Source organism: Solanum tuberosum, unplaced genomic scaffold (assembly GCF_000226075.1).
Source record: "Solanum tuberosum cultivar DM 1-3 516 R44 unplaced genomic scaffold, SolTub_3.0 scf00266, whole genome shotgun sequence".
Classification (NCBI taxonomy): Eukaryota; Viridiplantae; Streptophyta; class Magnoliopsida; order Solanales; family Solanaceae; genus Solanum; species Solanum tuberosum.
In genome coordinates this window covers 743,609-770,978 of record NW_006239201.1, presented here as the reverse complement: position 1 = coordinate 770,978, position 27,370 = coordinate 743,609, and the positions used below count along the sequence as shown (strand labels likewise).

Here is a 27,370-nt window from a genome sequence, read left to right as displayed (position 1 = left end):
GGTGGGGGTAGGGTGAGGGTGGGGTGGGGTAAAAAAATAAAAAAAATTGAAGTTGAAAATATTTTTTTTTAAATAAGCTTTAAATTTATTTATTTTCAACAAAAAAAAATTGTAATATGAAGTTGGAGAAGAGTTTTGGAAAATGTTTTCCTTAATTTTTGAAGGGAAGTCATTTTCTTTAAATTTGAGAAAAATGAATTGATTTGAAAAACATTTTAACCAACCAAACATGAGAAAATTGAAAAATATTTTCCGTTCATACCAAAAACACCCCAAATTTCTGTAAGTACACTTATATACAACACCACATAGTTACATTTATATATAACAAATTTATTCACTAATAATATGAGTGTCCTCATATTAAGATAAATGATATAGGTAATCAAATAACATACAAGAGAAGACTACCTGCTTCCACCTAGTGTTGACTATTGACAAGCTGGAGCCTAATCTTTTGGAGTGTTGAAAGTGCATCTTTCATGCTAGTTCTTGCATTAGGTGTCACTAAAGTGCAACTCAAAGCTACTTCTATAATTGATAACAAACATTGCATCTTTGCATCAATATGTTCATCCCCTGGCTGTACCAAAGAGTAATCCACCACCTTATGAATTCCACTTGGGAAGGAATCACTAATCCAACGTTGTATGCTCAATTCTCCGGTAAATATTTCATCACTTGGTCTTCTTCTTGTGAATGTCTCCATCATCAGAATGCCAAAACTATAAACATCACAACTTGTGGATACTATTCCATCTTGTCCATACTCTGTAATCATGGTAAAAAATGATCATAAAAGCCTCCTAGTTAAAATGGAATATGCCAAAACTGAAAGCATCAATCCATATCTAGGGGAAAGAATTGCTTAACTAATATACCTGGAGCAATATATCCAATGGTTGAAATTGTTCTTGTTTGAACGAAAGCCTCCCCTGCATCTAACAATTTTGCAATGCCAAAATCACTGACATGACCAACCATTTCTTGATCTAGCAAGACATTGCTTGGCTTCAAGTCACAATGCACAACAGGCGTTGAATAGCCATTGTGGAGATAGTACATTGCAGATGCAACATCTATCATTATATCTAATCTCTGCAATAAGTTCAAGAACAAGTTGTGAGAGTATAACCATTTATCAAGTGTCCCGTTGGGCATGTATTCCAACACCAGGGCCTTGAAATCAAGATTGGAGCAGCTGGTGATGACTTTGGTCAGATTTCTGTGGCGAAGGTTCCGGAGTATCCCACACTCCGTGTCAAAACTTTTGAATGCATCATCCAATTGCACATTGAATACCTTTACTGCCAAAAGAGTACCATCCTTAAGTATCCCTTTGTAGACCATGCTAAAACTCCCGGTACCAAGCAAGTTGCTTTCATCGAATCTTTCTGTTGCATGTTCAAGTTCATAATAGGAAATCCTTTCATGCTCTTTTACTAAAGACACATCTGCTTGACTTTCATTGTTCTTTGTCTTTCTCAATCTTAACACCACATATCCAACGGCCAACACAAGGAGTGATCCAATCCCTAACAATGTATATAAACTGATAAGCACTCTCTTTCCTCTTGGCTTCTCTGTTGACTTGCTTTGACATGGTTTTACATTAATCCAGGAGTCACCACAGAGTGCATCATTGGATAGGAAAGATTGACTGGTGACATTTTTAAAAGGACCGCCAGTGGGAATTTCTCCACTGAGTTTATTGAATGAGAAATTCATGTATTTGAGATACACAAGAGCTTCTAATGACTTTGGAATTTCACCACTAATATTGTTATAGGACAAATCCAAGTATTCCAGTGACAACATTTTGCCAAATGAATCTGGAATAGCCCCATCTAATCTATTATGTGTTAGAAAAAGATCCGTCAATTCAGCTAGACCCCCTAAAGTGCTAGGAATTTTACCAGAAAAATCATTTTTTGATAAATCAATGAGTGTCACTGCCTTTAAATTTCCCAACTCCAGAGGAATATGGCCACTTAACGAATTGGATGAAACATTGAATTCTATGAGGTCTTGAAGGTTCCCCAAGTTTGCAGGTAATCTAGAATTCAGCCTGTTGTAAGCTAGATTAAGTTTCCTCAAACTAGTAACATTCCCTAAGCATGGCACCAAACCAGAAATATGATTTCCTGACAAGTCTAATGCACCAAGATCCTTTAAACTGCATAAAACATTTGGTATGGTTCCTTCAATCTCGTTGCTTTGTAGATAAAATTCTTGAAGGTTCAACATGTCTTGGACAGTATTTGGAATATGTCCAGTCAACTCATTTTTATACAAACTCATATATATCACTCCAGTAAGATTACCAATTTCTCGAGGAATGACGCCCTTTAGCTTACAGCCATTTCCTTGAAAATTTTGCAGCGAGTTTGAGAAATTACCAACAGACGCTGGTAATGCCCCATCCAATGCATTATCATTAAACCGGAGTGCTCTTAGTTTCCTACAGTTTGTTAATGATGTAAGGAAGCTCAATGATGAATCGCTGATAAAATTATTCAGCTCCAAGTTCAGAACCTCAAGGTACTCTAAGTTACCTAGTGATTCGGGAATTACACCTGTGAAACTATTGTCTGAGAGATCAGCCATTCTGAGTCTTGAAGAATTTGAGATTGAATCAGATATAAAACCACTCAGATTATTTCCTCCACAATAAAGTTCTTCTAAATTGGGCATTCCACGACCTAAATCCGAAGGTAGAGTACCTGAAAGCTTGTTCATTGAAAAATCTAGGATCTGCATTGCTGATATATTGAAAATGCTTTCAGGGATAGAACCAGTAAACTCATTCTGGTCTAACATCAGCAGCTGTAGTTTCTTAAGATTACCTAGCTCTGCTGGTATCTCTCCTGTCAATTTTGGGAAATATATGAGTACAAATTTGGTGAAGAGAGGAAAGGAAGAAAATTTCAAATATCTTGTGAGGAAATAGCATACTACCTTCCAAGTGTTGTATTCCAAGATATAATTCTGTAAGAGCTGTTAAGTTGGATAGCTCTCTTGGTACAGTTCCAGTAAATTCATTGTAAGACAGAGACAGTATTTGAAGTTTTCGGCATTTCTCCAGGTTTGGTGGAATAACTCCACCTAGGTAGTTGCTTGAGAGGTGAAGCCCTTCCAAGTTTGGAAGACGGTCACATATAGTTCGTGGAAGATTTCCGGTCAGATTGTTGTCAGTAAGAGCAATTACTTGCATTGTAGTAATGTTAAAGATTGAGGGTGGTATAGAGCCAGTAAGCTGATTATCTTGCATGTTTAGGACAATCAAGTAACGAAGATCACCGATTTCTTTAGGAATCTCTCCTTCGAGAAAATTTGTGTGTATTGTCAACAATTCCAGCTTTGTCAGATTGGAAATAGATGATGGAATTTTCCCCGAAAATTGGTTGCTCGAGAGGTACGCAAAGCGTAGGTTTGGTAACAAACTTAAAAATGATGGAATGGTTCCGGTGAAGTTATTACTTCTGACATTAATCAGTTTCAACCTCTGCAAATGAGCCAACTCTACTGGCAAATCTCCATGGAAAGTGTTGTTACTGATATCAAGGGAGACGAGAAATGAGAGGTTTCCAAGGTGTGGAGGAATGGTACCATGAAGTTGCATGCTAGAAATGTCTAAAGCAGTGACTCGATGGTAGCGAGAGCTGCAGGTGATTCCAATCCAGCTGCAAACCGGGCTGGAAGAAGACCAGTTGCTTGCTAAGATGATGTTAGGATAAGAAGAAATGTGTGATTTAAGTGCAAGAAGAGCAGCTTCGTCAGTGCTAATATTAGGAAGAGTAGCAAGTAAAGTATGGTGATGGAGTAGAATGAGAACTGCAAGAGCAAAGAGAAGATTGCAACTTCTTCCCATAATTAATTACTATGACAAGAAGGTCTCTCTTTTTTACTTGTTGAGCTAAAACAAGAAGTGATTTATATAATGTTTGTTAGTTTCTGGATATTTTGTTATTAGTATTTTTGGTTTGCACAAGTTGTATTGTGAGTTGTGACCACCTCTGTCTGTTTTTCTTCTGTGGGGTTGGAGAGTGAACAGAATTAGACACTAATGTCTTACTACTAATGGAAACAAACATTATTGTGGTCAATAAAAAAAGAATTTTATGTGCTAAAGCAGATTTTTATGACAAATTGCCCTGTGTGGGCTTTAGTAGTCAAGCCTTTTTATATGACTTTCACATTGTATGATAATCTCCAATTGTAATTTGCAAATAATGAATCTAGTAGTGAAGAAAATATCAAAGTAAACCAAGTCAACAATTTAGGCACTAGGTATTCTATTGCCTTTATGATATGTGCCAAAAAAATCAACTTCATAGTCCTTTTTTTCTGTTTTCCAAGATAGTTATGTATACTTTGCATCTTTCCAGCACCGCATCAAGAACTTCCTCAACAATTCTTGGATCTTTAGATTGAGGGTGTGTTTGGTATGAATGTTTTCCAATTTTCTCATGTTTGGTTGGGTTAAATCATCCAAATATCAACTTCTAATTGCCAGTGTGTTTGATGAAAGTTTCAACTGAACTATCTGTGAATATTAAGTAAAGAACTCTTCCCCTTAATAAGGGCCCTATGCAGCTAGAATCCTCATTTGTTGGGCCATTGAGTTTCGTATATCATATGGTTAGAAGGAACGAAATAGCATGATGGGAAGGATCGATAAAATAATATACGTGGCTCAAAAACTAGGAAGAGTAAAAGAAAATCAATAAGAAAGAGAAGAAGCAAACAACTCATCGATATGCCATACAATATATAGCTCATATCCAACAGTCTATTTTGAAGAAAGTCCTCTACAACATGCTCAATGCGGACCCTAAACAGAGTCTACTATATTTTAATCAAGCAAGAGAGGGTGAATACCATCACTCATGCAAAGGAAGAAAGAGGCGAGGTCATTGGACTTGCGGTTCAAACAAATAGCAAGAAGGGGACGTGGAGAGGTGAAGGACAAATCAGTGAATATAATTGTACTCACTGTAAACGTTCTGGACATGAGGCAGATTTTTTGCTTTCAGCTTATCAGATAATACTCATACTGGTGGGGTGATCGTGCTCAGGGCGAAGGATGGACTAGTGGCAAGGGTAAGGGGATTCCACAACAACAACGAACTGGGTCAAGCACTAGACGTGGTCGAGGCCGAGCAGTACGTGCTAATGCTGATCAAACTACTACCGGAGGTGCTGGAAGATCAGGAACAACTGGCACGGTAACTACAATGGCTGATTTTGCGCGATATGGTGAACAACCACAAAACTGGTACGGATCAGAGGATGACAGGTAAACATGACAAAATCCCATGGATAATTGACACAGGGGCATCAAACCATATGACTGCAAACTTGAGGTGCATGACGGACTTGCGTGAAGTGGTTGGATGTCCTGTGAGACTTCCAGATGGACAACATACAATTTCTACAAAAGAGGGATCTATAAAACTTAGCGAGAACTTGAAGCTTGAAAATGTTCTCTTTGTGCATCGTTTAAAATGCAATTTAATTTCAAAATCACAATTGATAGATGAAGACACCATTGGGAATCTCAAATTTTTGAAGTTGGAAGAAGTGACTCTTGCTAAGTGGGAGGTTGGAGAGGAATCCTTTCCCATTCTTGAAAAGTTAGATCTGTTGGAATGTTATAAGCTTGAGGAGAATCCGCTAGTTTTGGGGATATTGGTTCATTGAAAATTATCAAACATGTAAAGAGTCCTCAACTTGAAGAATCCGCTATGAAGATTAAGGTATATGCTGAAGTTATGAGAGGAGGGCACGAGCTTCAGGTCCTTGGCCTGAATAATATTCCGTTATTTAAGTTATTTTAAGCACCATGTGTGGAAGTTCTTGAGCGCTTACCCTGGAAAAAAATGTGAGTACAGACATCACGTATGCAACCATGTACTGTTAAGTGTTATCAGGTCTCAAGTCTTGGCTGATTTTGTAGTTGATTTCAGTACATGTATACTCCCGGAGGCTGAGAATGAAGCAATACTTACTTTCGGACTGTCTCAGGAGTGCGGATCCTCTTCACAGATAGATCATCCAACATCCTTACGTCCGGTCTCTGATTGATTCTCATTACACCTTCCAAAGAGATAATCCGACAAATCAATTAAGTACAATTTCTCAAACTAACAATGAAACCGAGTTTGAGGCTGTGGTTACAGGACTCGAGTTGGAAAGTGACTCTCGGCTAGTTGTCAATCAGATCCAAGGGACATATGTGGCACGAGAAGTCCAGATGCAACAATACTTAGCTAGAGTCATAAACATTTTGTCCCAATTCCGTGCAGATACCCTGGGACTTGGGAGGACAATGATTTTATGGTTTATTCGACTTGCTTTGTAGTACATTCGTCTCATATAGAGCCTCTTACCTTTTAATATAACAAGAAGAAGGTAGATTGACCTATTTGTCGTGCCAATCCTTATTTACTACTACTACATCAACCGTTGGGTCTAGTATGACGTTATACGCATCATTTCATGCATATATAACGTAACATCCATTCATTGATAAGACTAAAGGGGAAAGTGTGAAAATGGAATCAAATGAGAATAAAATTCATATAATGAATTGAAATGACAACTGAAGTAATCCTCAAACGTCTATAGATTATTTAGTAAAAAAGCAAACAACAAAAAGGGCAATGTGTAAACAGAGCAACATATGAACTCTTTAGTGCAATTGGAAAAGATTCATGATCACCACGGAGCATCAGCCTCGAATGCGAGTGCAGCGCTTGCAGCAGGCCCTTCACTCAACTGTCGACCATATCCGCTCAAGGCAGCTGACGGTCCCCACGCCACACCTGAACTTTGGATTTGGCTCATTTCACGGCGTCCGTTCAAATTTCTTCCCTTGCAAAATGATGGCAAATACACCCCTGCCACAATATATGAAAAGTTATTGACACATTCTTTTTTACTCTATATACAAAGGAAATCTATAGCTTAATTACTAAAAATAGACGATTTAACTTATTCACACCGACACTGTAAAAAAAACTCTTACATCATCCATATTAATGTTATCATTTCATCAAGTTAAAATTACTACTTATAAATGACATGATTGTGTAATAAGGGCTCCTTTTATATTTGGCCCGCTAAATCATCTTTCAGTTGACCTGATAGTGTATAAATTCTTTTATAATGACACTACATAAAAGTTAATGACATTTGAAGTTATGAAATGTAATACCTTCTCCCAAAGCCAAATTGTAGTAAAGATCAACAATGTTGGGGCACTTTTGGTTGCATTGTTGAGAACAAAGCTTAGAAGTGAATGTTGATTCAAGAAGTGAATCAGAAGAAATGCCAAGAGAGTTTCTATCAGCTCCACAAGCACTAATGCACTCATCACTTTCAATCAAATTTGTTATGTCAATATTGGACACTAACACCTCTGAGGTCTTGCATTGGTATCCTCTTGTTCCCTCAATTGATTCATAACTCTCCAAAGAGCAGCGCTTCCCTGACGAAGCAACTGAGTAGGCACACAGTCCTACTGACAAATCTTCACACACAATTTCTCCTGTATTATCAAATAATGATACGAAAAATGTATCAAGATCACGATCGATATCAGCACTAACATCAAGATCATCACTAACAAAATGATTTTTAGTTGTATACAAAAATTTCATCAGAACCCTCTCTGAATTGCTAATATCATTTTTAATTTGGAATAATTTATTTATTTTTCAAAAAATACTTTTCACTTACCAATCAACTACGACTATAAAACATATACTAGAACAAATATTTTACAACAAAATAATTTTTGAGGAAAAATGACTCCACACAAAGGATTTTATCTCAAGGTCCTATTCCTTGAATTAGATAAACATAGAGGTGTTACCAAATTTAGCTCTATATAATTACTTTTATCAATACTATAAAGATTGTATAATAGAGGATCTTTTTAGGCTATCGAAAAAAGGGAGTTCATCTGTCTTGTGAGGATTCCTGACGATCGGTGACACAAATCATGTTACTACAAATTTGCTTTCGCTAAGGAGAAACTCATAAGTTTCCTAAACTAGTATTTACGTACGTTTAAATACTACATATATAAAAGAAGAGTACATACCATTATTAGCTAGAGCTCCATGAATGACAAATGAAAAAACAAGGAAAATAATGAGCTCCATATTTTGTAAACAAGAAAAATATCCCTTCTTCTTAGAAAAGTAAGAAGAGAATTTGTTTATGAGATATATGGAAGAAAAAGGGTTCTTTATATAGGCAAAATTTGGATGAGTCCAATAAGAAATGCCACTTAACCACTAAAAGGTAACTATATATTTTAAAATTTTGTTATAAATTTAAGCTTACTTATATTGATAGACTAAATAATTTTCAAATTATAAGTAAAATAATTACATAATTTTGATATTACCAATGACGTACGTAGGATTTTGCACAAGCAATGTCGACTGATTGTTAATTATAACTCGGTTTGTAAATGAGTCAAGGGTTCTTGTGGTTTTAAAGTTTTATTTAGTATTTTGAATGATATTTACTTTCTATTATTTTGTGTACTCTTTGTAGGTTATCATTACATACATACAAGGGCTCGTTTGGTTGGCGTACAAAGTTATATCGAAATTATAATGCATGAATTGTAATGTTTAGGTTAACAATAATCCATTCGTTAGTATTATTATTATTTTTTTTGGAACCCTAGAATAACTCGCAGTTGCTATAACCTCTGCCCTTTGGGTGAGCATTTATGCGCACTGGGTAAACCTCCACTGTGTAATAGTCTACAAACCACATAGGGGATATACACCGCATTAGGCAAGCCCTGTGCGACATGCTCGATTGAGAAGGCATTGAGGATGGATCGATCCCGAGTCATCCGTGTGGATAACCATCCTCCAACCCAACTGAATCATCCCGAAGGACCCATTAGTTATCATTTATAAGTGCATATACTTTATTAACGAACGATAAAAAATAGGATATATGATGTATAATAAAAAAATATTAGTTTAGTTATAAGGTGATACAAAATTTTGTTTACCATTTTACCCTTTGTACATTAGTCTAATTTTTTGCCGAATGGAGACCTTTTTCTTGTTCTTATTTTTGTTATAATATAGTAAAGCCTGCAGAATGGTGATTTGGATTTGCTATTTTATATTGTTTCAATGTGGACAATTTTGCGGAAATTTCAAATTGCCATGTGTCTTTCTTTTATTATTTATATCTTTATTTATTCACTGAAATCTGGAATCTCATTTTTTTTTTCTTAGAAGAATCAAGCTCCATGCATGGGTAGGGATTGCTCAGTAATTAATTGTTAATTTTGACATAGAAACCAAAGCCATGACTAGTTGTAACTTGTACACATGTGCACTCAATTGATTTTCACAGGTGTTCGATACCTGTTTTGGGACCTAGTCGTATAATCCAATATGTTCGGAAGTTCCAATTTGGGAGTAAAGCACTATCTACCGAATTTATTATATTCGAACTTAAGAGCTTTGGTTAAGGAAGAAAGATGAGCATCGCGTAGATGGTGTTTATCCAACAAGGGAACACAAGCTCTAAAGTTTCCATGAAGGCATAAGCATCCTTGAACTATTGACAGTCTTAAAAACACTGCTCTATTTGACTAACTAAACCTAGATACAACCCAGATCTGTCACATGATATAGCAAGTGGTCTCAAACTCTTGAAAAAGCACAAATTTCTTAATAAAAAGCTGAGAGAATATTAAAGCTGAGAGAAGTGCTTAAAACACTCCAAAACTTAGCTAGAATTTATGGTGTATGTTACTCATGTTGCATGTGGTTGTATTTAAGTTCAGTTAGTCAAGTTATAAGGGATGTTTTTAAAAGTGACAGTAGTTCAAGGAAAAACAAATAATTCACGCTCATTCAAACAGATTCTCTGTTACTATACAAAGTTTTAATGGGTGAGTGGAATGTACCATGGTGCATCAGTGATACAATTGAGGAAATAAAAGCTCACCTAAGTGGGAAAGAGCACAAATTCGAGCACATCATGAGAGAAGGAAACCAGGTAGCAGACTATTTAGGGAACAGAGCAATAGACCAAGGAAACTGTATTCAGGAGCAGGGATATAAAAGGGAGAAAGATCATCAACGGTGATAAACTAAATTGCCCATACTTAGGAGTTTCACCACAAAGGAGATAGGGGATGGGAAGGCTAAAGCATTGTTCTTTCACATATACAATATTTACAGAGAGCCTCGAGGGGAACAAGAAGTGTGAAAAGCAGGATAGCCTAGGACGTCGCAGCCAACAAACACGGACTCGGCAAAAAGGAGAAGTTGAGTTGCATAAACCTGGAAGACGCCTTAAGCACCAATCTGAGAAGGTGGGCTGGAGTTCTCCAAGCACCACAGTCAATCACCACCTACAACAAAGAAATCATGGAGCTAAGAGTAGGAAACAGGGAAAAAAAGAGAAGGATATGTAGAAAGAAGGAGATCAGAATAGACGAAACAAAGGGGCTGCGGAAACTAAAACTGAAGAATCACTCACTCTTGAAAGCATGAAGCGAAGCTGCAGATCGCAGGCAGCAGTTCAGCATCAGGTAAAATGAATAGGAATTGAGTCGAAAGGAACTTAGTGGAAATCCTACTTTTTAGGGACGTGTACATAGAAAGAAAGCAGAGGGCTGGGTTGATCTTTCTTGTGTTTAATTTTGTTTATTGGATTTGGGTAATAGGCCCACATGAGTTTGTACTGAAAGTTTGCCCAAAAAATAAAAAAAGTTTTAGAGGTATTTTCAATACTTCTCTCTATTTAACAAGGTGCTCAAATTTTTATGTTTAATTTGATATCAATATTTTAATAGCCAAGTTTTGAGAGTTGAGATCCTAGGCAAGCAATCCTTCAAGCGAGCATTAGACAATTTGAAAGTTATTGCATCTGTTTCCAATATTATTGGTTTTTACTGCTTTAATAATAAGCAAAGAGTCATTTTACTGGACATAAGTAGTATGAGTATATGCCAACTACAGCATGCTTTATCATCACTCAATCACAGATTGCTTAGCAAAAGCAACAAATATTCAATATGCAATTAAGGGATAGTGACAAGTTTGACAAAAATACAGGTTAGTCGCTTTCTCTTCACTACTAAAGTTCATGCACAGTTGAAACGAACTATTACTTAAAATATAAGATAAGATTTCCCGGCATAAGCATACTAGTCATGATATGCTTCATCTTCGTCCTCGTATTCTTCATCCTCATCTGCTACTGCATCTTGGTACTGTTGGTACTCGGAGACCAGATCATTCATGTTGCTCTCTGCCTCAGTGAACTCCATCTCATCCATTCCTTCCCCTGTGTACCAATGCAAGAAAGCCTTCCTCCTAAACATGGCAGTGAATTGCTCACTGACACGACGGAACATCTCTTGTATTGAGGTTGAATTTCCAATGAAAGTTGATGCCATCTTTAGACCAGTTGGTGGAATGTCACAGACTGTTGACTTGACATTGTTGGGAATCCACTCAACGAAGTATGAAGAATTTTTGTTCTGCACATTAAGCATCTGCTCATCAACTTCCTTGGTGCTCATTTTCCCCCTAAACATTGCTGATGCTGTCAAATAGCGGCCATGCCTAGGGTCAGCAGCACACATCATGTTCTTTGCATCCCACATTTGTTGAGTAAGCTCAGGAACAGATAAAGCGCGGTATTGTTGTGAACCACGTGAGGTAAGTGGAGCAAACCCAACCATGAAAAAGTGGAGACGGGGGAAAGGAATGAGATTCACAGCAAGTTTCCGTAGATCAGAGTTAAGCTGTCCAGGGAATCTGAGGCAACAAGTAACTCCGGACATGGTTGCAGAAATTAAGTGATTCAAATCACCAACTGTTAGAAAACAAAAGCACCATCAGGAAAAGGATAAGTTTCTCAGAAGTTGCAGAATAAGTGACCCACAGCATGAAGCATATTCATATTAATTGTTGCTAAGCAAACACAACCAACCAACCCTCAATCCCAAATGAGTTATGGTCAGCTACGCAAAAATTCACTATATAAAGTTAGACTATGAATGAAAATTGAGGGAGAGTTTTAATAACTAAACAGTTGGTGAACCACATTTCATGAAGATTGATTAAGATAAGCTTTAAGAAAATGAAAGTGAAAAGAAAAAATTAAATGGCTGCAAAAATGGGAGGCCACTGTCACTAATCAGGATATTAGTTTCAATTATCTAACATCAAATAACATATTGAAGACTCCATCACCACGGCTCAAAGTCGTCGCATGTTGAACTAGACGCTTAAGTAAATGAGTCATGTCATTGATATGAATAGAGAATACTTACAGCTAGGAGTTGTAAGTTTGAGGGTTCGGAAACAAATGTCATATAAAGCCTCGTTGTCAAGAACCATGCACTCATCTGCATTCTCTACAAGCTGATGAACAGACAATGTAGCATTGTAAGGCTCTACAACTGTGTCTGAAACCTTTGGAGATGGAAAGACAGAGAATGTCAGCATCATCCTATCTGGGTATTCCTCTCTAATCTTTGAAATGAGAAGTGTCCCCATTCCAGACCCAGTCCCTCCTCCCAGGGAATGACACACCTGAAACCCTGCATATAGTCACACATATAAGCAACAATGGTGCATGTATGACTATCTATATACCCAAAAAAATAAAGTCACAGGCAAATGAAATCAATAAACATTAGAATTTGTGATAGACTGATAGTTGAACCAACTCCACAAGTTTATAAATCTTTATATGTACAAACATTTCGAGAACACCTTTAGGCAATAGCAATTCTCAGGTTACTTGTGCACAACCTCAAGAATAGATTCAATCAACATAGCACCCACCCACTGTGTACCAGCCATTGATTCATTCAATGTTCATCTTTTAAAGCAAGTCGAGATTCTCTAAAACTATAAATTCTCTAAATACACACACATACCAGACCTGAAGTGTGATAACATGACTATGTTCACATAACAAAATGAAATCATAAGCATATATGAAAAGGTAAACCTATTGAACATACCATATCAAACGTAATCCCACAAGATAAACAAATCAGTGTATGCACAAGCATTTAAACAGCACCATGTAGGCACAATCAAACATAAATGTAAGCAATCACGATTTTATGCTTCTCAAATTAACAAAATACATCATGACATGCATAAGCATTCAAACAAACACCTTGGCAGCATCACAATTTATGTTTAAATGTTTGTGATTTCAGCTTCTCAATGATAAAAACTCACAGAATTTTCAATATCAAAACAATCAGCACAAACTAACAAATCAAAATTATGCATAAACATTTAAACAAATACCTTTTAGGCAATCACAATTCTCAGCTTCTTTACAAACAATATAAAAAAACAATCAGCACGAGTAAACAAATAAAAAAAACGCATAAATATTTAAACAAACACATTGTAGGCAAAAATAATTTTAAGCTTCTCAAACGCATAAAATCATAAACTTACAACATCAAAAACAACCAGCACGAATTAACAAATGAAAAATACACATAAACATTTAGACAAACACCGTATCAGCATCACAATTACACTTTCTCAAATCAATTAAAAAAAACAATCAGCACGAGTTCAACAAATCAAAAGATATGCAGCAACATTTAAACAAAATACCTTGTAGACAATCACAATTCTCAGCTTCTTTCCTAACAACATCGAGAACCGAATCAATCAACTCAGCACCTTCAGTATAATGACCTTTAGCCCAATTATTACCAGCACCAGATTGACCGAATACAAAGTTATCAGGTCTAAAAATCTGACCATAAGTTCCAGATCTAACACTGTCCATAGTACCAGGCTCTAAATCCATAAGAACAGCACGAGGTACGAAGCGCCCACAACTCGCCTCATTATAATATACATTCACTCTCTCAAGTTGAGTATCTGTCTCCCCATGGTACGCTCCGGTTGCATCAATTCCATGCTCAGCGCATACCACCTCCCAAAACTTAGCCCCAATTTGGTTGCCACATTGGCCACCTTGTATATGGAGAATTTCACGCATTTTTATAGATAAAGGGTATCGTCGAGGGAGGAAGGACGAGAATGAAATGAGAGAGAATGATGAATTCTAGGAATTGTATGAGAAATGAAGAAAAAAAATGAAGCAAAATGAGTTTGTTTATAAGGGAATGTGGTGATTGGGGTTTTGTGGTGTTTGAAAATTTGAAATTTGTTGGAATGGTGGGAAAATCTAAGTCCAGACAAGTGGATGGGTAATAAAATTTGAGGAAGTTACATATTCTATGGTTTAGTTTGTGAAAACTAGAAACTATTTATTTATTTATTTTCTACAAACTCTTGTTTGTGAACTACATATATATTTCAAATTCAATCTATAATTTTTAGTTTAAATTTAATAGTAAAATGCAAAAAATAAAACTATAGCGAGTAAAAAAAAAAAAAACTTTCTTTTGGATGTCCAAATTAACTTTAATTAGAAAGTAAATGACAATAGATATTTTATACTGGTTGAGATTTAATATGGATGTTTGTTCAGTCCTCTAATGTAGCAAAAGAGTTGTGTGTAGTTCCTATCTCTACACTCAATTTTAACAATATTTTTCCCTTTTTTCCTCTATTCTCTCTTTTGTTTGCACAACAACTCAAATAGAAATTACAATGAGAAGGAAAGTTTAGACAAAGGTCATGGAGGTATTTGTTAAATTAGGTTTTAAGTCTAATTCACATACTAAAAGGTAGCTCAAAAGAGGAGAATTGTCAAATCTTACAACGAGTCTATCCATCTCATTAATTATCAATATGAAATTTTTGTCATTCTTTAACACGGTCGTTTGGTAGAGTGTATAAGAATAATGCTGAATATGATGTATTAGTAATGCATGCATTAGTAATGCAAGCATTAGTAATGCTTGCATTATTTCTTATACATTGTTTGGTTTGATGTATTGGAAATAGCAAGCCTTGTATAAAGACTATTAAAAAATATTTGTTTACAAAAATACCCCCACATTCTTTTATTAATAATAATTATTTATTATTATTATTATTATTATTATAATTATTATAATTATAATTATTATTATAATTATAATTATTATTATTATTATTAGGCTTAGAGGGTAGTTTTGTCATTAGTTAATCTAATGCATGCATTAAAACCATTGCATTGCTAATACCTAGAAATCCATGGTATTAGCAATACACAACTTAATACACAATAGAGTGTATAACTAATGCAAGCATTAGTTATACATAGGTTGGAAAAAGAGTACCAAAACAAGGTACTAGTAATACACAATGCTAATGCATGCGTTATTTTTCCTAATACACTCTACCAAACGACCTCTTAGTGTTTATCATCTGGTGCGTGAACAATTTTAATTTTGGGGCTCAATATTGGGTAAGATGGGTCCTACTCTGATACTACTATGCTAAATTTGGTTTTGCGTCTAATTCAAAGGGAATAGGATTATCCAAGTCTTATAAAAAGTACATCCATCTCATTAACTATCAATGTGGAGTATATTAATAAGAATATCCACTACATAATTACAATCTCCCCACTAGGCCACTACTCTTTATTACTTCCTCCGTTCCTTTTTATAAGTCACATTTTAAAATTGTACTTGCATTAAGAAATTAAGTAACTTTACCATTCTACCCTTATTTAATGTTTTCTTAAGTCAACTTTTCAATAAATGATGAATAAGCTAGATTTCAAAAATTTAAATGCATTTGGATGGCTATTTAAATTTTTGAGTTTATTTTCAAAAATAAGATTTTATAGAATAGTGAATGGAGAGAGTAATTAATCAATGTATGAAGTACTCCAATGAATATTAATTACTTATTAATCTTCCTAGGTTGGTCAAAGTATATATTTTCAAAACTAATTAACTACTGTATCAAAGGTATAATAGGAAGAATATGGTAATTTATGCATTGATTTTATAAAATGACAAATATTTTGGTCCAACTATTTATAGAAAAAAATGATATATAAAAAGAAACGGATGGAGTATTACGTTTCACGTCTTTAAAAAAAACTTACGCCTTTAAACATAAATTTGAAAAAAAATTGAAGACAAGTCGACTCGATTGAAGACAAAATTGTGCAATTAAATCGCTATAAATAACATCTAAATAGGTACTTAAAAAAGAATGTTAAATGAAAATGTCATTAATAGCGCCAAGTTCAAAGAGGCCATACCGGCTACACACAACCAAAAAAAATGAGTGACTTTCACATATAGCAAACATAAAAAATTATATTTATATGTTATAATTATATTTTGTATAATTGCTCTCCATAGTAAATTTTATGTTTTCTATGGAGTTTTTAATTTGTATAATTCGCTACAAACATTCAATTTTTATACAAATTGTTCAGTTTTGATAAATTTATTTATACATTGTAATTTTGTATAATAAGATCTGTATTTGTATAATTATAAGTGTATAGGACGAAAAGATATGCATTTGTATTTGTATATACATTTTTCTCTCGCTTTATACAAACACAAACGCATTTTATACATTTTATATTGAAATGTATAAAATGACTAACTATATACAGAAAATGACTAATTGTATATCGAATCAGATGGCAAAAAAGGAGATGTTGGCTGCGAATTACAATTAAAATAAACTATGACTATAGTATTTAATTTGAATTAATAGTTTCATATTTCATACAATTTCCCCTAAAATTGTCTCTCCGTTTTAATTTGATCGTCCTGTTTCAATTTAGCACAAAAATTAAAAAGATAAGTAATTTTTTAAATATTGTAATATTAAATTAAAGATACATAAAATGTATCAAAATATTCTTTAATTTTCTGACCTTAATTAAACATGTCATACGAAAAAGTTACTATTGAAAAAAAAACATTCTTTTTTAGACAGACCGAAAAGAAATACTAAAAATTAAGACAAACAATTTAAAATGGAAGGAATATTATATATAATAATATAGTACTAACTTTAGTTAATGGAATCTTGACTTGTAAAAACGCAGCAAGTCTTTCTTTTTTTATTACATAAATCAGTAAAGATGAATCACTCTGTTCACTCACAATTTTCCAATCTTGAGTCTCAAATTCTGAGTTAAAATGTCTGCTGGACGCCACAGATCTGATGAAGGCCCTAAGGTATTCTAATTTGTATTACTTTCTTATTTTTATTTAATTACAAGCTAGTTAATGTTGACATTCTTATATTGTGTTAACTATCAAGTTTTTACTCATTGATTGATGTTGTTAACTTGTTATCACCGTATAATTTTGAACAATCCTAACCTAGATTTTGTACTGAGTTAGACCCAAGTATCCAAGGGAACTTGTGGGGGGGGGGGGGGGTGTTCTGTTGTTGACCCATAGTGGCGAAGTCAGAAATTTCGTAAGGGTGTTCAAGATTTAATATATACACCATATGAAAAATAATTTTTGACATAATTTTTCGACGAAGGGTGTTCAATTGGCCACCCTGGTTGACTGCTCATATGAATTTTAACAATCGTCACCTGATGAGCTAAATTTTGGGTTGAATTCGGTCAAAGATAGGCGGATGCAGCATGCTAGAACTAGGTTCATTCGAACCTAGTACTTACAATGCGGAGTATAAATTTATGTGTAAAAATGTATTAAAATTGCAATAAATAAATAATAGGTTTGAAGTTTGAACCCATAATTTTAAAAATACAGTGAGTCCAATGCTAAGAACGTTAAATTTTAAACACGGGATCCGCCTCCGCCTAACATAAGGTTCTGATGTTATCTTGTGCATGCTCTTGATATCCAGAATTGTTTTTGGACAATCCCCAATGCATGAGCTAGTATCTACGATTGAAAATTTATGTATATATAACTTATTATATGTCACAATTCGTGTCTAGTCAAATAATGCTAAACAGAATGGGGTGGAGAAAGTTTCAAATATCAATTACTATAAGCATTCTTAAAGTTATGACCATTTGGAGTCTTGAATTTCAGGTTATTAAACTCAAGATTATGATTGACAAGAACAGAAACCGAGTAATCTTTGCAGAGTCGGACCATGAATTCATCGACGCACTCTTCTCATTCTTGACACTCCCGTTAGGTACAGTTCTAAGACTTCTTGAAAAAGATATGGTTCAATTGGGATCAATTAGCCGTGTTTATGCCAGTGTTTATTCGCTTGAGCCAAGGTTCTTGCGTACAAGCTACTGCAAATCCATGTTGATCATGCCACGGAATGCATCAGAAGTTCAGTGTGAAAAGTTGAAGCTCAATGTTGATTATTCGGAGAATGCAGGGAAGTTGTTTGTCTGTAATAGCTATAGCCCTAGGTGTAAAAACATATTCAGTATCTCGCAGAATACACAGTGCTTCCGCTGTAATAGATTGACACAATTTGATAGAAAAATTAATGAGAAGGAAGAGAAGAGAAGTTGTCGGGGAGAAAGCGTGGTTGAAGTCTTTCTAAAGGGTGGGGCAGCAAGCTTTATGATTACAGATGATTTGCAGGTAATGCCAGCCTCAACTGCTCGTTTAACTTCTTTGTTCGGAAAGCTCGGAGTCAGTGACAAGAGTGAAATTGAGGCAAAGACTGTAGAAGTTGGTACTGATGAGGTAATGCTTTTACCTATATGTTGTACGATGCATACCATTCTTATTTTCGGAGTCCCTAACTTGTTCAAAATTAGTTTCATAAGATCAATTCTTCATTTATTATTTCTCCTTCAAGTTATTATCTGGTCTCTTCATGTAGTTTGAGAGAAAATTAAATTGAGTATTAGAATGGTGGAAGATTAGACAATCAGTAAATCCACCCTAGAGTAGTTACACCGGAGGAGGGGTGATAGCTGAACGTCTTACTTGATTCTTCACAGCTACTTACCGCTCTACATTTTATGGCTAAATGTGTAGGCTGAACTTTGTGGGATATTTTACGAAAAATACTTCATCACGAACAAACTTTGTGTATATAAGACATATTGAGGTTCAATTCGAGTGTGTGGTTAATGACAAGGAAGAACTAATTGCAAGGTAAAGGAGGTAAAAATTGGATTTATCAACTTACTTTGTGCTTAGCTCTTTCCTTTAACACATTGTCCACTCTTGCTTCTTTTGGTTTTCGCAAGCACAATTCTGATCACATTATTGTAAGGCATAATACATATATAGGCACTCAAACTTGGCCTCAACTGGCAAGTAAACACTCCTACTTCGGGAGTGCACATTAGACACCTTAGAACCCCACACTGACATCACACATAAATTTTGGAGCTGTCGAGATGATTATTTTGTAAGTTGGAGTGTTCAACCAACGTAATAGAGATGAGTTGAGGTGTCTAGATGTGCATCGTCAAAGTTGGAGTGTTTGGTTGTTAGTTTAAGGTGTCTATCTATGTATTATGCCTTATTGAAACATAAAACTTTACCATCTGCTACTCTAGGTTTTTGTTAAGAACTTGTTCAGAATTAAGGTTTTCGCTAAGAGTTTCTCATTAAAAGAAATGATTAGAAGAACAGAGGCAAGATTGAAAGGTTAAGACGTTTTCATTTGGCATAACTTGCTAATTTCTTAGTTATCTGCTCCATGATTTCTTTATCTTCTTCTACTAACTGATTCTGTTTGCACAATCATCCATTACCATATTAATACTTTGTCTCTTCTTTTTAATTCAAAAATTCACGTTTACTTCGTGTGCTATTCTAGTTTCTACAATTTCCGAGCCTCATCACTGATGCATATGACCTGATTTAGGTGTTGCAGCTGCTGAAGTTCTCATTGCTCTCGAAGACGGCTTTGACAAATATGGTACTGAATAGCCAGGGAAGTTGGTTGAAAGATATATCGAAGTACGAAGATAACCAAACTGCAAAGTTAGACAAGAAGACCATGTCTCAAAACACAAATAGTATGAGCCTGAAGCTTATAGTCAGCAAAAGTAAGAAGAAGGTTTTGTATGCAGAAGCCGGGGTCAAGCTTGTAGACTTCCTTTTCAGTTTCCTTGTATTCCCTTTAGGGGCTGTAGTAAAGCATCTAGGTGGTAACTCAAGACTTGGATGTATAGATAATTTGTATAAGGGTGCTGTTGAGTTGAGTTCGGAAAATTATATCAAATCAGAAGAGTGCAAAAATATGTTACTCTCTCCGAAACTGTTTCCACACTCTGGTTTTGACAGTCATATTCTCGAGGTGGAAGAGGAGTACCCGAAATACAGATATGATGACTCAGGATGTATAGAATTAGCAAGGAACACCAATAAATCCGAGGGATCATCGATAGTAAATGAGGAAGAAGCAAGCGATTTAGCCATCAATATTTTGGATCCAAAGTCTCCAACAGGAGAAACTATAAAGGGTGAAGGGTACTTGAAAGGACCCGCAACGTTTATGATAATGGATAATCTTCTAGTGACTCCGTTTTCCCCTACCGCAATTATAACTCAGCTTAATCAAATGAAGGTGTCAACCAGTGATGTCGAGGAACGCACTGTAACTGTTGGGAAGGACGAGGTATGTACACCTTCTACTTGATTTACTTGCATATTAATTGGGATTTTGAACAGAAACATCAATAGACACGGGATATTCAATTCATTTTTATCCTTTGTGTTTCAAGTCCCCGGGTTTCAGAGTTCTTGCAGAGTGGAACCATGCAATACTAGACACGGGATAGATCTATAAAATTATTTTATATCTCTTCATCATTTAGGAAAAAGGCTTTTGCACAGAGTTCGATCAGTTAGTACAGAGTAACGAGGCTTTTGCACATCATAAAAGGTTGCAAGCAAATGATAATTGAATTGACTAGAACTTGTGTGTTGTAACTATGGATTATGCCAAAAGATTCAAACAATGGAACTAACCATGCATGATTTATTAAGATCTATATATTTATATATATATATCGAATCCTCATTAACTATATATTAACTTTTGCAGGCCCTGAATTTGCTGAAAGCGTCTTTAATCTCAAAAACAGTTCTAAATGATGTTTTCAATATTAGGGAACCTTATCCTAAGGTTATGCTTAAAGTATGAACTTTCAACATGACGGAGACGTGAACATCATGGTGTGATTATATTATATATATGTATTTGCCATATACGGTATGTGTGTGATTGATTATATCGTACTGTATTATATTGATTGTATATTCTCATACCTAGCCACCACATTTCTTGACACCAAGTGGATTATGTATGAAATTTTATTGTCTTATACAAACAACGTAACTCTTCAATGTCATGAAATTATATTTCGCGTGTTATTTCCATGTTGTGTGCCATTGTAAATAGCATTGTTGTGCTTTATCGCGAGATGCAGACTATTATTGTGTGTGACTTAATGCCTAGTTTTTACATTGTTTTTGTTCCCGCGATATCTCAAATAAAGCAGGTAATATTCAAATCTCTGAGCCAACAAAGTAGTCATTTGTAAAAGCTTTCATTTTTCCAACTTTTCCTAATACAATTGCAACTTCAAGTGAAACTTGGTTGTTCATTTGCTTAATTAGATGAGAAAATTTTATCACTCTAGTTAGCTGAATAGGGATAAGATAATATTTACATATTTACATAATATAGGCTTTTTTCATTTATATAATACTCCTCTTCAAGTTGTAGCAACATCATATGCTCCTATCTTGCCACAAATATAGTCAATTCTGGATCCTCGGTGATTTTTCTGAGAACATCTATTAATTGGTCATTTAAGTTGACAAAACTTGTAATAATGCACTCAGATTCAACCGATAAACCAATAATCGAAATGCACCCCTAATTAGTTGACTATCTGAACTTTTAGTTTGTTAGTGAGGGTTCGATTCTCCACCATGTAATCATCTCTTCATTATCTACCCCTAATTTATTTTTAAAAAAAGCGTAGAGACTATGGAATGACCAACAACTTCTTATTAAGTCATTCTAAATTATTGGACAAAAGCTCGAAAACGGCATAATACATAAATGTGTTCTTAACTTGGCTTCAACTGTCATTTATGCCCTCCAACTTTAGGTGTACCCATACAAACAAATATTTAAATTTGTATAAAATTGAACAAGTAGACACATGCATCCTACGTGAAATATTACATGTAGGACACTTTAAATTATATTTTTTTTCTCATATCAATTATAACTTAAAGTATCGATCAAAATTTACATCGTTTAATTCTCAAAACAAAAATTGTGACAAGTATTTTAGAACAGTGAGAGTAATTTAGGAAAAAGAAATGGCCCCAATATTCGGCAGAAAATTTGAATACAAATTGCTTCCAGTTTGCCAAATTCCAAAGATAAGAACAATCTATAAAACCAAAAAATTATATAACCTTACCCTATTAAAGTGAAAAAAGTGTACGTAAAACATTATCTTAAAGAAATACTAATATTTTATGTGTACATAATATACACACTTTTTGAATAGAGAGTAACATATCAATTTGGAACATGATCTAAGGTCACTACATTTCTAGTCCCAAACCCACGCACAATCCAAATTATGGGACCGATATCATTTGTGCAAATTTTTGTCTACGCTGCTGATAATGTATTAACAATTATTCTCACTACTAAAAAAAATCTCAAATTTCCGATCGGAAAATGTTAGTGAGAAAAAAGAAAAATAATATTTTTTCCGCCTCATTTTACGTGACACCATTTGACTTGACACGATATTTAAGGAAAAAAAAATAATTTTGGAACTTGTGGTCTAAAACAATTTTTAAATATTGGTGTGGTTGAAAATCATTTCATTAAGGGTAAAATGAGTATTTTAAAATTAAATTATTTCTAATTATTGTACGTTGACATTCTTTTTGGGACGAACCAAAAAGAAAAGGGCGCCACATAAAATGAAACGGAGGGAGTAGTATGTATTTGTTTCTCACTATACATTTTTTTCAATGAGCTGGTTCAGCAAAATTAGATGAAAAAAAATCATATTTTATAATACGATTTTTTTATTGATTCACGATGAAAAAAACCTCTGTTTCTAATAGCGTTTGAACCACACTAAAAATATTGGACTCATCTAAATTTTGCCTATATAAAGAACCTCATTCTATTCCATATCTCTCATCACCAAATTCTCTTCTTGAATTACTTATTCTATATACTTTCACTAAGAAGAAATAGCATTTAATTTTCGTGTTTACAAAATATGGAACTCATCACTATATTCCTTGGTTTCTCACTTCTTGTCCATGGAGCTCTTGGTAGTGGTATGTCTTAGATCTTCTTTTATATATGTAGTATTTGTTGACACCCGATTTTGACCCTCCCCGATAATAATTAATTTTTGAGCCTCTTTTATTTCAAACGATTTGAAATAATCGAGTTTATAAAAAAAATGCAAAACATGTTTCAAGATATTTTTAAGAATTTTATTCACTTTTATAATATTTTAAATAATAAATATGTTTTGTATTGTTACGTATGTAACTAATATATTTTACATATACGAAAACTATCTTGAAAATATTTCATTTATTTTAAACGTTAAACACTTTACTAATGTAATTTAGTTTGAATTATAGGTATTGTTTTCAAATTAATTAGTTTGATGAATGAATCACGTTAAAAAATTAATAAGAAATGCATTAAATGATTGAATCACGGTAAGATAGTGTTTTTATTGAGGGGCTAATAAGATATTCTTTTGTTCGGTCACTTTCCTACTTGGTGTACCACTTTTTTTTTGTTATCTTTTAATTTATTGTCTTTTGTTTTATTTTGGGTTATTACTATTTCTAGATGGAATACTTTTTAAATATAAATCATTGTTATTTCTAACTCTTAGTCATTATTTTTTAAAATTAATCTCTTCATTGTTTCAAATTTTCGATCACTTTATCAACAATGATCAACTATAGACTAGTATAGCATAAATTGATGTGTGTCTATTGTCAATAAATATGTTTTCCACTCAATTAAATCATTTGTTAGTATGAAGATGTTGGGTTTATTTGCTATAAAGTCATCCTCGAAACTTGATTTAGGAGTAGTTTGGTAAAGTATATCAGAAAAAATAGTGTATGTATTAATTTTGTATATTAACATTATCAGCTTGTTTGGTATATTTTTTTTGAATAGGTTGACACCCAATTTTGGACCTCCACAATATATATTAATCATCAAGTTTCTTAAATTCCAAACGATTTGAGACAATTGACTTTGTAAAGCTCAAAATGTTTTTTCAAGTTATTTTTTGATCAATTTTATCATTTTTATAATTTTTTTATGTAATATATATGTTTTATATATAATTAGTATATTTTATAAACATTTTGAAAATCATCTCAAAAAGATTTTAAACTTTTAGTAAGTATTTTATTAAATTAGTTTAGCGTAAATTATAGTTATAATTTCGAGTTATTTAAATTAGTTAGGTTATAATTGAGTTAATTATTTTATTTTATTTTTGTTAAAATTAAGAAGCTCATTAATTAATTATACTAATTCGTCCTATTTGAGTTTTAGCCGAATTTGCAAATTAAATTCGATTTGGCTAAGTTGTTAATTCACTTAGTTATACCTTACTTTAAACCCACCAACGACTTTAGTTTTGGGCCCCATTTCTTTAATTTCCAGCATCCCATGCCTTTCTCATTTCAGGCCCATTTTAGTCAAACAATTCCTAACATACAATGCCTACATACAACAATTCCATACAACTACAGCAGCCCAACCAAACTACTAGCCCATTCCCAACAATATAATAATACATACAATACATACAGTAGCCGAACAACCCCACCTGTGTTCTCCTTCTTCTTCAGCAAGACCAGAAACGTCAAAAGCAGCATCAGTTGTGTACAGTAGCAACACTGCTCACAGCAGCTGCACACGCAACAACTTTTGCGTCTTCTTCTCCCTCACGCGTCAACAAACAGTAACTCCCACAGCTTCCTCTGCAATAGCCGCCCCTTGATCTTTTCATCCGGATTTTAGGGGGATTTCGTTTGAAATCTTGTACAAAGAACAGTTTTTCCCATCCTTGGGAAGAGGGATTTGAATTTGGGGATTCGATTGGAATTCCTGTTCTACCCTTACCCTTTCCGATTTCCCCCCAAGAATTGGATCCCAATTTTTTTTCCATATATATAAACCTCTTTTAGTTCACTGTAAGAAGAAAGGAGAGGGAATTGAAGGAGAAAATATTGAGACTTAGCAAGTATTGGAGAGAAAGAAATACACTTGAACCATAAAGTTTTTGAAGTTACAGAGAGACCAAAAGTGAGATTTCGATCAGTCTTTGTCCTCGTTGTTTTGTTTTGATTCATTCGCGGTTCTTCGAGTCGTGCTTTGGTGGTGAAAGCTCATTACTTCCCAGCTCGTTTGGTTCCCGGAACGCTGCTCCGAAAAAGGTAAACCCAATTCTCTTTATTTCCTCACACTGTCCTGTTTTATTTAGGCTTTATATATGCCCGGACTTTCGTATTTTTGAAGTCTTGCGTGCCAATGCTTTTATTTATGTTGTATTGTGGCTAGTTGACGAGGTGTTTTGCATAATGAAATTGTTCACATATGGTGGGTCGCAAAGATTCATGATTGATCATTTTTATTCTTATTTTAGCTCTAGTTAGTTACTGTAGTTATTAGTTTTCTCTTGTATGTTAATCATGCTGATTTTTTATTGTTTGAATAGATTTATTAGTATTTACGCTTTCAATATCATGGATTGGAGATTTTGGGTTAGTTTTGAGTTTAATATAAGTTAGTGATTTTGTTTTATTTAAGTTTCGAGTACTCATTGTGTATTAATCTTTGCGTTGAAAGATTATGTTGTCTCATGGTGATGTCCGTATTTGTTTTAGCTTATGATAGAGTCAAGTATTCTTTCACCTCTCCATTTAGATCACTCGAATTGTTTTTCCTTGTTTCATATTTGAATCACTTGTTTTGTTGCCACTGGTAGTGATAAGTTAACAATAGTGGAAAATCTATGTTTAATTTTATCCTAGTTTGGACGTTGGTTGAGCATGTTACTTCTGGGTTTGCATTTTCGTTGGTTTGTCCCTCGTAATTTGAAGCTCGCCAGTTTTGATATATTATATCGTATGTGTTACAATTTTCAGCATGTTTCCATCTTCCTGTATCTTCATCTTGTTTTCGTTTTAAATGTCATTCCATTATTAATTTGATTTCTTGGAATTTGGAAGTTGAAGGATTTTATTTTTTTTTCTGTATTTTTTTTATTATAATGCTAATCATCCGTAATGCTCATGGCATAGTAGGTTAATTAGTTAATTCATTTATACTATTAGGAGTCATTTTTAATGTACTTATACGGAACAGTAGCTTGGATGTTCATTATTTGTTTGTTAACATGATTTGAGGCCACTAGTTTTTTTTTTTTCCTCATGAATTGGTCCCCCTTCATTTAGATCTTCAGTATTTAGTTTGATCAAGCTCATTTTGCTATAATATTCTAAGAGTCGACGTGATACTTAGATATGTTATTATTTTTTTTTATTATTATTATTATTTTTATTTTTTTTATTTTCGAGGTTCTAATTCTTCACTATTATTTTTTGGTTGCATGTGAAATCTATCCGAGTTCGCTACAAACTCCTACAGTCTTTCTTGCATTTTGGGAGAGCCATAAAGGCTCAAATTCCTCCTTTCCGAGTCAGCCGACCATTAAAATCGATGAACAGGATTGAAGGAATTCGATATCGGGGAGAATTGAAAAGATTAAGCCAAGGGCCCACTTTTTATATAAAAAGAGTTGTATTTTATTAATTTTTGGGCCTAAGCCCACTTATTCGTTATACCTGTTAGTTCTTAGGATAGGTACAAGTGATTCAAAATGGGTCAAAGGCTCAAAACGAAAATGGGCCCAAATACTGGCCCAGACGGACAGGAAAACCAGATTTGGGCCCAAGTCACTTTCCCTATTCATTTTTATTATGTTTACTAGATTCTTAAGGCCCGTGATACGGGCCCAATATAATCAATTATTAATCGTTATTTGACAAATATTAAAAGGTATTTCTATAGCATTCTGATCAACATTAATTAATATTGATCCTGGTAAAAAATTTAGTATTAAAAAATATCAAAAAATAACCATCAAAGAATATAGTGCATTGAATGGTGTTTCTCCTTCCTTAATTAAATATCATAATTTTGAGTTTTGGATATGAAAAAAATTCTTAATAGAGAGCTCTATATCCAAATGGGCAACTCCAATATAAATATGAAATACTGAATAAAAATATTAAATTAAATTAACCCAATAATATTTTAAAGTATAATTGATATTAGCGATGGGTTGATTCATTTTTTAAGTTGTAAAACTCTGAAGCATAATATTCAATTTATTTATTTATTACTATAAGACACAAATTTAGTAGGATTCA

The 27,370-nt window shown here is 34.0% G+C and overlaps 5 protein-coding genes and 1 long non-coding RNA gene across 6 annotated transcripts in view; 2 read left to right on the top strand and 4 right to left on the bottom strand.

Annotated features, from left to right (window-relative positions):
• Nucleotides 1–271: 271 nt before the first annotated feature.
• LOC102595150 (probable LRR receptor-like serine/threonine-protein kinase At3g47570) lies at nucleotides 272–3,973 on the bottom strand. Its single transcript, XM_006358655.2, has 3 exons — nucleotides 2,959–3,973; nucleotides 882–2,867; nucleotides 272–771 (listed from the first exon to the last, which is right to left on the bottom strand). The coding sequence occupies exons 1-3, from the start codon at nucleotides 3,869–3,871 to the stop codon at nucleotides 422–424; spliced, it is 3,249 nt and encodes a 1,082-aa protein (XP_006358717.1). The 5' UTR covers nucleotides 3,872–3,973; the 3' UTR covers nucleotides 272–421.
• Nucleotides 3,974–6,646: 2,673 nt separating this feature from the next.
• Nucleotides 6,647–7,664, bottom strand: LOC102598423 (uncharacterized). The gene is made up of 2 exons (XM_006358665.2): nucleotides 7,220–7,664; nucleotides 6,647–6,902 (listed from the first exon to the last, which is right to left on the bottom strand). Exons 1-2 carry the CDS (start codon nucleotides 7,662–7,664, stop codon nucleotides 6,721–6,723), a joined length of 627 nt encoding a protein of 208 aa, XP_006358727.1. The 3' UTR covers nucleotides 6,647–6,720.
• A 2,672-nt stretch (nucleotides 7,665–10,336) lies between these two features.
• LOC107062887 (uncharacterized) lies at nucleotides 10,337–10,648 on the bottom strand. Its single transcript, XR_001474914.1, has 2 exons — nucleotides 10,537–10,648; nucleotides 10,337–10,408 (listed from the first exon to the last, which is right to left on the bottom strand). It is a non-coding gene; the product is annotated as an uncharacterized lncRNA (long non-coding RNA).
• Nucleotides 10,649–11,038: 390 nt separating this feature from the next.
• On the bottom strand, nucleotides 11,039–14,218 carry LOC102594814 (tubulin beta-2 chain-like). The gene is made up of 3 exons (XM_006358654.2): nucleotides 13,659–14,218; nucleotides 12,341–12,610; nucleotides 11,039–11,880 (listed from the first exon to the last, which is right to left on the bottom strand). Exons 1-3 carry the CDS (start codon nucleotides 14,050–14,052, stop codon nucleotides 11,207–11,209), a joined length of 1,338 nt encoding a protein of 445 aa, XP_006358716.1. The 5' UTR covers nucleotides 14,053–14,218; the 3' UTR covers nucleotides 11,039–11,206.
• Nucleotides 14,219–17,024: 2,806 nt separating this feature from the next.
• On the top strand, nucleotides 17,025–21,280 carry LOC102598092 (uncharacterized). The gene is made up of 4 exons (XM_015314078.1): nucleotides 17,025–17,161; nucleotides 18,002–18,622; nucleotides 19,761–20,516; nucleotides 20,946–21,280. Exons 1-4 carry the CDS (start codon nucleotides 17,123–17,125, stop codon nucleotides 21,042–21,044), a joined length of 1,515 nt encoding a protein of 504 aa, XP_015169564.1. The 5' UTR covers nucleotides 17,025–17,122; the 3' UTR covers nucleotides 21,045–21,280.
• Nucleotides 21,281–23,073: 1,793 nt separating this feature from the next.
• The window catches only part of LOC102594490 (uncharacterized), an 8,257-nt gene continuing 3,960 nt past the window's right edge, over nucleotides 23,074–27,370 (top strand). Inside the window, exon 1 of the mRNA XM_006358653.2 lies at nucleotides 23,074–23,227. Coding sequence (XP_006358715.1) covers nucleotides 23,167–23,227 — 61 coding nt within the window. The 5' untranslated portion in view covers nucleotides 23,074–23,166. The remainder of the gene's footprint in view (nucleotides 23,228–27,370) is intronic.